General features: G+C 50.8%; 2 protein-coding genes across 2 annotated transcripts; one reads left to right on the top strand and one right to left on the bottom strand.

Annotated features, from left to right (window-relative positions):
- Positions 1–1,846: 1,846 nt before the first annotated feature.
- On the top strand, positions 1,847–4,163 carry LOC119312700 (glycine-rich RNA-binding protein RZ1A-like). The gene is made up of 3 exons (XM_037588453.1): positions 1,847–1,994; positions 2,867–2,979; positions 3,421–4,163. The coding sequence occupies exons 2-3, from the start codon at positions 2,869–2,871 to the stop codon at positions 3,967–3,969; spliced, it is 660 nt and encodes a 219-aa protein (XP_037444350.1). The 5' UTR covers positions 1,847–1,994; positions 2,867–2,868; the 3' UTR covers positions 3,970–4,163.
- A 987-nt stretch (positions 4,164–5,150) lies between these two features.
- LOC119312699 (abscisic acid 8'-hydroxylase 1-like) lies at positions 5,151–6,915 on the bottom strand. The gene is made up of 3 exons (XM_037588452.1): positions 5,752–6,915; positions 5,544–5,662; positions 5,151–5,471 (listed from the first exon to the last, which is right to left on the bottom strand). Exons 1-3 carry the CDS (start codon positions 6,901–6,903, stop codon positions 5,378–5,380), a joined length of 1,365 nt encoding a protein of 454 aa, XP_037444349.1. The 5' UTR covers positions 6,904–6,915; the 3' UTR covers positions 5,151–5,377.
- Positions 6,916–10,955: the final 4,040 nt, after the last annotated feature.

Genomic DNA, 10,955 nt, shown 5'->3' with positions numbered 1-10,955 from the left:
GCCCTGCCGGAGAACTGCAAGCTCCACCACCACGTGGTCGTGCTTCTAGAGCTCTCCCTCAACTTCTCCTCTCCCCTTGCTAGATCAAGAAGGAGGAGACGTCCCCGGGCTGTACGTGTGGTGAATGCGGAGGCGCCGTCCGTTCGGCATTAGATCGGATCTTCCGTGATTTGAATCGCCGCGAGTACGACTCCCTCATCCGCGTCCTTGTAACGCTTCCGCATCGCGATCTTCAAGGGTATGAAGATGCTCATCCTCTCCCTCTCTTGTTGCTAGAATCTCCACAGATTGATCTTGGTGATGCATAGAAAATTTTGAATTTCTGCAACGATCCCCAACACCAACTGCTGTCTTAGTTGTACATCTGGTTGGAGCGGCTGAATATTTAAACTTGAGGACACACAGTCCTCATTGTATTCTTCTTGAGCTAAAGTCACACAGACCTCGCCCAATCACTCGTGGTAAGTCTTCAGGTGACTTCCGAACCTTCACAAACTCGGTCACTCGGCGATCCACAATTCCTCTTGGATGCTCTAGACCTTGACGCCTAACCGTCTGAAAGAAGCACAGTCTTCAAAGGTAACAAGCGTCAGATCCACACAGGATCAATCTCTTCAGTGATGCTCAATCACTTGGGGTTTGAAGGTGTTTGGGTTCGGGTTTTCCTCACTTGATGATTTTCGCTCAAAGTCCTCGAAGGATGGGATGCTCTCAAATGACAAGTGTCAGTTTCTCTCGGAGCAGCCAACCAGCTAGTGGTTGTAGGGGCGGCTATTTATAGCCTAGGGAGCAGCCCGACATGATAAGACATAAATGCCCTTCAATGATATGATCGTTAGGTGGGTAGATATTTTGGGATAGCTGGCGCGTAGCACAACATCGGTCGGAATTATGACTCTCAAATTCCTCAGGGCTATCATGTTCCTCACTGTGTAGGCAATCCGCACTGGTGAATTCCTAACTCTTCAGTCAGAACAAATTCCTCAGCGACAAGAAGAACTTCGTCTTCGTCATTGAAGAAATTGACTGAACTGTATGAGATTTTCAATGGCTTCACTCGAAGGGATTGATAGGTGTAGGATTTTGAGTTGAGCATTGCATGGAAATTTTTTCTTAGTATTTCCCCGACCCCCTTTAACAGTACGGTGTTTCCTATGACTCAAGAAAGAGAAAATGAAACTACGAAAACAAAGTCTTCACGCTTCATGTTCCTCGAATGATTTCCAAGTCTTCAAGGTCACACCAATTTCTTCACTTTCAAAGTCTTCAGAAAGTCTTCAGAAATCCAAAGTCTTCAATCGAAGAACTTCATTTTTAGGGGTCAATTTTCTCTGTAAATATCAAACTCCTCATAGACTTATAGACATGTGCATACTCACAAACGCATCTGTAAATTCAGGATAAATGCGAGCACCGGGATTTGAACCCTGTTGGGCTGGGGATACCACTGCCCACCTAACCATCCCAACCACATGTTGGTTCGCAAGAACATAATCGTTTTTTAGCTGTACCGAGGACAGGGTTGGCTCCACTCCTTTTTTCCCCTCTACCAAGAACCGGTTGGTTTCACTCTCAAGAAACTCTGCATACAAAAAAAACCTCTCCATAACAAAAAAAAACATTGGATACCAAAAAGGGTGCGGCCTGCTGGAGCATTTTACAGGCGGCCCACCCACCCATCCACCAAAGGTTCCGAGCCCACCGAAGCACGCGGCGGCCTGTCTGAATCTGACCCCACGCCCAACGACGAAGATTCCTACAGTCAGGTCCGGCCCCGCCTGTCAGGCCCACCACTAGGGAAAATATCTCGCGCCGCCGACGGGATTTAGGGTTCCAACGTTTCCACTCTGGGCTTCCTACTACTGGTCTATATAAAATCCCCGCGCCACTACTGTACGACGCGGTCTCTCCTCCGCCGATCTCTGCTCCGGTCAACCAAATCCTCCGCTTCCCAAGCCGCCCTCGTCTCCGTCACCGCCCCCTCCCCCTCGCAGGTGAGGTCTCGCCGCTCGCGCCACCTCCTCCGGCGACCAAGTTTCGATTGCGACGGGAGGTGGCTCTCCGGTCGAGTTTCGGCCCTGTTTCCAGCTCGAGCGACCCGCGTGTTTGCTCAGCCGTCGTATAGCAGAGTCTGGTTTTGGTTAGAGAGCGCTGTCGAATCAGGTCGGGTGATTGCCCAGGATTTCCAATAGCCTGCTACTCCGATGCCCGCGTCGCTGCTGCTCCTTCTGCCTCCGGGATTATGAATCCCCCAACGGCACATCTAAGATTTATTAAGCTTACTGTAGCGCTGCTAGGCAGTTCATGCCCCCCTGGATGGAAGAACCGAGCATGCTTTTAGGGCATAATTGCTAAGGAATTATTAAGGCGGCCTTCTGCAAAATTCATTTCCAAACACAGGGCACGTAGAGGAGAGGAAGATCCAGCATAATCGCTTTTCCTTTTATTTTGCAATTTAGCCAGGGCCCTGGGGCATCTCAGGACAGCGAATCTGCGATGCCATTCTGTTTTGATGCCCAGCTTCTATTCTGGCCAATGTTCATAGGCGTTCCAGCTTCTCTTCTGCTGTGCTGCCCTGCTTCTGCTTCCTGTAAACTTTCCCCTTCTCCACAAAAAAGATATCCAGTTTAGCTTAGAAGAGCTAATGATACTGCCTATTGACAAATTGCCATGCTCAGCTTTTATTTTTTTGCTGGTTAACATGTACTAACTCTTTGCGGTACCTAGGAGTACTTATCGATTTGGGGGGTGAATGAACAGAAATATTTGTTGTTCGCCATATAATCTGTATTGCTCTTGTTCTTTTGGCAAGCTCTAACAGTTTCTTACCTGCTCATGTGTTGGATGTGCTTGTTTATCCTCCCAGTGATGGCTGATGAGGATGAGTACCGATGCTTCGTTGGGAACCTGTCCTGGTCCACAACTGATGAAAGCCTCAAGGATGCATTCTCAAAATACGGCAAAGTTACCGAGGCAAAGGTGACTTACACAATCTCTTGGTCATTGATTCTCTGTTTACAATCCAACAACTGCATAAGTTCGAATTATTTTCCTGATCCTACGCTCAGCGTTTGATAGAGCATTGATGAAGCAATTATGCCTGCTACTGGACTATTTTCGTCACTAGTTATTTACTTATTTTGTCTTGGAGATCAATCTTTTCCCCAGTTATATGTTCAACCTTGACACAATAGAGCTTTAGGGCATACAATTGCATATTTATACATTTCCCAGTATTGATTATATCTGGAATGTTTTTTGTTTACTTGCTATTAATTCCTGAATTGTTTTGCAAATATTGGCTTCATATTGGTTGACTGAGTGATGCATTTTTTTTACCTTCACAACTATTCCACATATACGCTTTACCGTTTATTCATCATGAGCTTTTATTTATGTTTATTCTCTGGTAATGTGCAGGTGGTCATGGACAAGTTTTCTGGACGTTCACGTGGATTTGCCTTTGTGACCTTTGATGAGAAGAAAGCCATGGAAGAAGCTATCGAGGACATGAATGGATTGGACTTGGAAGGGAGGGCCATCACTGTTGATAAAGCTCAGCCTCAAGGGGCTGGTAGAGATCGTAACGGTGACCGTGATTTTGATCGTGACCGTGGGTCTCGTGGTGGCCGTGACTATGGCGGTGGTCGTGCGCCGCGTGGTAGTGGTGGGGACTGCTTCAAGTGTGGCAAACCTGGACACTTTGCTAGAGAGTGCCCAGATGGTGATGGCGGGAGAGGTGACCGATATGGTGGCAGAGATGATAGGTATGGTGGTGGTAGATCTGACCGTGACCGTTCTGACCGTGGCGGCGATCGTTCTGACCGTGACCGTTCTGACCGTGGCGGCGACCGTTCTGATCGTGACGGTGATCGATCTGAGCGTGGCAGTGACCGATATTCTAGCCGTAGCCGAGATGGTGGAAGCGGGGGTGACCGTTACAGTCGTGACCGATCAGGTCCCTACTGATGGCCTGGATCTTGAGAAGTGTGTTTCATCCAGGTATGAAAACCCTATCTAGTATCATGAGGTGTGTTTCCTTGTGTCTGAAACTTTGTGATCATGTATTTGAACTATAATGATGTACCGTGAGTAAGCAGATCCTTTATTACAGACCATATTACTGACCTGCTTATTATTTGCTTCCTGGTTAATGTGAGTCACATGGACTTGGCCATAAAATGCTTGGTGCTGGGCCCTACATGTTTGCTTGATACGCTGCTCGGTGGTTCTTGCTTGGTTGAGAGGTGGCTCTTGGTCGCGCTGTGTGTTGATGCTCCATCATGCTGGTTGTGCTCATGCGAGATACGTGGGTTATGTGGGATTGGACGGGCATACCATGTTGTTGTTCCTGTGGTACCGGGAAGGAAACGGTGAACTAAACTTTGCTTGAAAAATTCATCACAAGAAAAGGGGGAGGTGACAATCATCGGTCCGTAAAAGGAAAAGCAAACCGGTAATCTCTTTCAATGCTCTGTTTTTGGGATTGAGTTAAGCTATCAATCTTAAATGATCTTCTGTTTTGGCAGGCCCCCTTTTGGGTTGCTTATTTTGTTCCGGATCGGTTTCGTTCGGTTCTTCCTTCCGTTGTTGTCTAATAATAACCGAGGGCATGTTGGTTGATTCCAATCTGTGGCAGTATACCATAGCCATTGGAGGTCCCCTGCTTCTCTGCAGCCTGCCTAAAAATGATGCTTGTGCCTTTGCCCCTGTTCGCCGGCTTTGTTACCTGGTCACTGGAGTTTGTCCCTGTTGGTCGGCCTTGCTACCTGGTCGCTGGAGTTTGCTAGCTGTTGCTTCCTTGTTTCGTTGAGCTGTGCCGTTCGTCGCTAGAGATGCATCGTTGGGCTGTGTTCGTCGCGAGAGATGCACATCGGAATAATGCTCAGCTACATGGCTATCCTTCTTTGGCAATGCGCCACCGGAGTAGCAGGTTCCATTAGTATGTAGTGTGTTATAGTGTGGCATTGCAAGTTTACATGGCCATCAGATAGCTCATCTAAAGAGTTTTTCCTTGTTTAAATTTAGTTTACATTGCATTGCAAGTTTACATGTTTGGTCGTCTAAAGAATGTTTTGTTCACTTTACTTGTTTTTCCTTGTTTAAATTCATGAGCTGTTCATCCTTATGTGTGTGGAATTGTTGTGCTAAAAAAAAGTGATTGCTGGTTTCACTTGCTAGTACAAGTAAAGTTTGCATATAGTTGGCCCATACAATACAAGTAGCCTCAAGATACCATGATCTGACCATGCCGATGACAGCATCAGTAGAGTGCCTGTCGGTCTGTCACATGCTGAAAACAAATGTCGGCCCCTCGCCATGGCCGGAGCTGGGGTCAGAGCGAGTCCGCGTCGGCACAAATCGCCGGAGCTGGAGTTCAGGGGAGCGCGGTGGCGAGGATGGGGTACTTGTTCTTGGGCATGCGCACCAGCGTCGGCTGCACCGAGGCGTCATCCTCCAGCGCCTTCCAGCTGCACAGAAAACAGACGTCAGAGCTAGACATTGGACACAGTGGCCGGCGGTAGAGTTCGCCGGCGACTTACTCGTATGTGCAGACAAGGTGGTGGGCGAAGACGCAGATCTCGAGCTTGGCGAGGCTCATCCCTGGGCACATCCGGGGCCCGCTGCCGAACCCCAGGAAGCTGTACGGCTTCAGCGTCCCCTGCATATATGTGCATTGCACAAAGTCAGTCGAGCCGTCAGCTAGCCAGGCTGCTCGCCGGAGACGAGGAAGAAAGAAAGGAGACGCACGTCGAATCTGTCGGGGTCGAAGCGCTCGGGGTCGGGGAAGACGCCGGCGTCGTGGTGGATGGACACCACGTCCAGGTTCACGGACGCGCCCTTGGCCACCTCGAAGCCGTCGATGCTGAAGTCCTGCGCGGCCTTGCGCGAGTACCACGGCAGGATGGTGGCCCGCCGCAGCGTCTCGTTCATCACCTTGGTCGTGTACGGCATGCTGCTCAGGTCCGACCACCACAGGTGCTGCGTGTCGTCGCCGTCGTGCGCCGCCCGGATCGCCATGTGCTCCTCCCTCAGCCTGGCGAGCACGTCGGGGTTCTCGCCGAGGAACTTGACGAGCCAGGTCAGCCCCGCCGTGGTGGTCTCGTGACCGGCCACCAGCAGCGTCAGGATGTTGTCCTTGAGCTGCGCGTCCGTCAGCTTCTCCTCCTCCGCCGGGTCCGGCGCGGCGTCGCTGGCTTGCTGGCCGCGGGCGTGCTTCATGAGGAGCGTCTGGAGGAAGTCCTCGCGGACCTCGCCGGCCCTGCGGCGCGCGATCACCGCGTCCAGCATGGCGTACATCCGGTTCCGGCCGCCGAGGCCGCGGTGGAAGGCCGTGCCGGGGAGCTTGAGCGGCAGCGACGCGAAGGAGGAGGAGATGGCCTTGAAGTTGGCCCGGAACTCCTCCTGCTCGGGGCCCTCCGGCTCCAGGCTGACGAGCATGTTGGCGATGACCTTGAGCGTGAACTGCGAGGCCTCGTCGAGGACGAGCACGCGGGCGCGGCCGGCCCAGGAGCCGAGGATCTGCACGGCGAGGCCGTCGATGAAGGCGAAGTGCTTCCGTAAAGCGTCCACGGAGAGGGGCTGCGCGATGAGCCGGCGCAGCCGCCGGTGCTCGTCGCCGTTGGTGGTGAGCAGGCTGGTGGGGCCCAGCACCTGCTTGCCGGTGTAGAAGAGGTTGAGGCTCACCACGCCGTCCTTGCCGGACAGCAGGATCTTGGCCGCCTCCCGCCCCGTCATGAACACCGTCGTCCGCCCCAGCACGTACGTCTTGAACACCTTGCCGTACCTCGCCTGCCGCTCCCGCATGAAGCTCAGGATGCCGGCCGGGTTGGAGAAGGCGGCGATGAAGGCGAAGGTCTCGCCCACCACCGGCCACCCCATGTTCCCCGGGATGCCACGCATCGGGTCGTCGGCCGGCCTCCTCCGCGCTCGGAACCACAGCAGCCCGCAGGCCGCCCCCACGACAGCGGCCAGCACCTGCACCGCGGGAGATCCAAAGATGGACGCCATTGATGGTGTCCGAGAGAAAGCTTGACAGAGCTGTACGTATCACCATCGCCATTCTTGGCCTTATATATCGTTGTCTCTTGTCCTCCGATGCCTCGTCGTCGTTACGCCCGAGAGGGAGCCATTTGGTGCCATGCCAGGGGTTCACTCGAGTTCCATTGTGTTCGGCTCAGCTAGCTTTAGCCTTTGTCTTTGGTGCTCATTTGGTTGTCCTTTTTCCGTATATTATACACCATGCATACATGGATGTTTACGTGCTCTGTTTTAGCCTTGTCTTCTTCACACAGTTTCCTTGTAAACTGAACACATCACTTTTCTTAGGTTACATTGTCCTCGCCCGAAGCCCCCGCGTCGCCCCCGCTCGGGCGACTCGGGCGGGATCTCGATCCCTAGCCGCCGCCGGTCCCCTCCCCTCCCTTCCTCCCCTCCCTCCGCCGCCGCCGAAGGAAGCCGCCGGCGTTGGCCCGGGGCTGACGGCGGTGGCGGGGGTCCTCCCTCTTGCCTGCGCCGTGGGGGTGGTGCGGCGCCCCGCGGCATGGGTGGCGCGGCCGATCTGGCCTGGCGGCGCGGCGGCTGCCTCGGCCAAGGGCCGATCTGGCCTGGCGGCGCGGCGGGCCTGCCTTCCGGCGGCGGCGGATTCAGGCATATTGTTGTAATACTTTGTAAGGTCCTCGAGAATAATCAATAAAGTGGCCGTATGCATCTCCCAGATGCAGAGGCCGGGGGTCATCCTCCTTTTCTAAAAAAAAAAACATATATAGAACTATTTTTTGCGACTTGTAGAGCGTGCCGGCCATATGCATAGAGATAAGCTTTGTTTAAAGTTATGCCACGAAGCTCATGTACAGGATTTGATAAGAACTATGATGCCCACAGACGTATTATTTTTGAGGTTACGGTAGCCACGTAGGCGAACATTTGAACCGACTGGTTGGGGGCGTATGTGGTCACTCCAGTTTTTAGTAGGTTTTTATTTGGGAAACGTTTACAGCCGGGGCGCCGGCCGAATCGTTCGGCCGGTCGCGCGGCCAGCGTACGATCAAAACCGATGGTACGTTCTCGCGACGAACAAAACACACAACTTTTTCTCGTGGGTGGGCCCAGCAACCGTTTTCCCTTTTTGCCTTATCTTGTCTCGCAGATCGCTCTCGTCCACTCGCCTTTTCTTCTTCCTTTTTTTGCCTGAGCTATCTCCTGTCTTCTCTGTCTCCCGGCCGCCCTCTGCTCCGGTGAGCACCGCAAACAGATGCTGGAACCGGCGCCCGTTGTTGCTGGAAACCATCGCACACAGATGCTTCGAGCGGGGAACCTCGATGCGTTGCGACGATCATGAGCGCGGTGACCATCGCGAGTTGCAACCAGCGGCAAATTTTGCTGGAACTAGCAGCAAAAAAAGCTACAACCGCCTGCAAAATAAGCTACTACCAGCAACTGAAAAGTCTTGCTTTGCTAGAACGCACCACCGGCGTCACAGTTTTGCTACCACCATGTCACCGTTTTGTTACAACCGGAGTTTCTTTTTGCTACAACCGGCGGCCGGCGATGCTAGAACTGGCAGTGCGACAAACTACAAGCGACAGACAGGGAATGTTACAACCACATCCTTTTTTGCTACAACCACATCCTGTTTTTGCGACCATCGGCGACTTTTTTGCTACATCGTGGCAGACGACGGGCGCCAATGCTTCAACCTGACATGGAAAAAAGCTTCAACTCACCAAGGAGAAGTTACAACCGGTGGCGGAAAAAGCTTCAACCGGCATAGTGGAAAAAGCTTCAACCCCCATGAAAAAGCTTCACCCGTTGAAAAAAGCTTCAACCAGCGTAACAAAAACTTCAACCAGAGGCTAAAAAAGCTTCAACCAGGGACGAGTCTGTGAGCGCATGAGCGGCGACAGTGACGAGCGGCAATGGAGAGGGAGAGGACGGGGGTGCTGCGACGGCGAGGGAGAGGACGTGGATGCTTCCTATTCTCTCTGGGGCACACGCACGAGGTGGCTGGGGCAGGCACACATCGCGCCGAATGGATCTGAAGCGTGGGGAGGGAGGAAGAAGATGATATGACGTGGGGGGAGGGGGGATCGGACGGCTCCTGCCTACCAGATCGCACGGCTGCAGGCTGACCGGCCCAAATTTGGGCCGGTGCGCCGGCGCGTATTACTGTCCTTTTTATTTTAGAGAAACAACATATTAACATTGAAGAGAAAAGAAAGTGCAAATACATACAGATGTGATATCTTCTACAAAAACTGGGATAGGGCAGATGGCTTACATAATTTACAAAAAATCTTTCAAGATAAAGAAAGAGTCAATTACACGGGTGGTGCTAGAAGTTGGCATAAACGGTCACTTTAGTGCTAGAATTTGCGGCATACATTGAACTGGTGCAAAAATTTGGCTCGGACGTGCAAATACGGTGCTAATCATGTTTCTATACACCGGTGACGCTGATGGGTCATGCTAGCATGGCATCAGGCCCACTGTGAGTGACCCCATGGTGGAGTTGTGACGTGTGGCATGCTCCTTTTGCGGGAAAAAACCCCTTTAATTTTTATTTTTCATTTTTTACGGAAAGGCCCCTATAGGTGTAAACAAATTGTATGTGTGGCATTGTTCATTTTTGCAAAAAAACAAAACAAAAGGCATGTTCATATACATATTTGCACAAGACGTAAAAACAATGTAATTTTCGCATGGTGTATACATTTTACAGGATATACAATATGCTTAAATAAGCAAAAGTTATTTAAGGTAGAATCACCACCAAAATTGAGGTCATATCAAAACTATTAAGCCTCAAACATCTTCATGTGAAAATTATTTGGAGTTCTTTTTCAGCGGAAGAGACATGTTGTGAATACAACTCACTCTCCGCGCGCAAGAGAGAGAGAGAGAGAGAGAGAGAGAGAGAGAGAGAGAGAGAGAGAGAGAGAGAGAAGGCTTACTCCATGAGCAAAAAGGAGATAGAGGGGTGGCCATCGGCCATTGGTCGAGAAGTTTACAACAGCAAAACAAAAAAGAAGAAGCATCATCATACGAAAATGATCTATTCAGCGAACGCGTTGACTAGCATCACATGAACAACCTCGATTGATGTATGTCGAATGGCTTCGCAATGTCAAGACCTCGACAGACTGCAACAACAACAACATTATCACATCCACAGACTGCAACAACCACCTCAACGGCTTTGTCGAAGGGCATCCACAGAAAGGCAGTGTCCTCGCGGGCTAATTTTCGCCAGCGCCAACCTGCTACCAATTTTTCTTCTTGTTATAAAGAACAAGAGCACGGTGCACTATCTATCTATTCTAACATACCTGGTCAGCCGAACAGGCTAATAGCTGTTAACCTGTTACTAGTATATTTCAGCCACTTGTGTCGAGCAGGTGCAACACTACTTGTTCTTTAACCTACGGCTGTCCATTTCAATCGTAAGGTGATTGGACAGTATTTCGTAGGCATCCGTCGCACATTTGTATTTTTATATCATTTGGATGAGCATCCCATCGATCATATGAATATCAACCTCCATACAAATGTGGCGGTTACAAATACAAAATGTTGACTTGGAACTGAAGAAGAAAGCCATTAGGTGTATATATCAACAACACGGTAGCTTCGTGAAAATCCCAAGATATTTCTGGGATCAGTAACAAACTGTTAGCAAGCTTCACATTGGAACCACCTGCCGCCTTCTTGGTCTGTGCCACTGCATCCAAATGACTAAGCTCTTTTTTTCAGCCAACATTATAACATTTATTATTAGCAGATTTATTTGGTCTTACCGAAGATGCCTAGTGACTAGGCCTTGTTTGTGTATTAGAAAAAAATCTTGTATTCTGAACTCTAGGTTACATGGTTGTCTGAACTCAGCTACTTGCAACAGCACCCTCGCTGGCTTGGTTAATTTGGTTGCCAAGCTAATGACATGCACCTTCCCCAAC

Source organism: Triticum dicoccoides, chromosome 5B, assembly GCF_002162155.2.
Source record: "Triticum dicoccoides isolate Atlit2015 ecotype Zavitan chromosome 5B, WEW_v2.0, whole genome shotgun sequence".
Classification (NCBI taxonomy): Eukaryota; Viridiplantae; Streptophyta; class Magnoliopsida; order Poales; family Poaceae; genus Triticum; species Triticum dicoccoides.
This window is presented reverse-complemented; position numbering and strand designations above follow the sequence as displayed.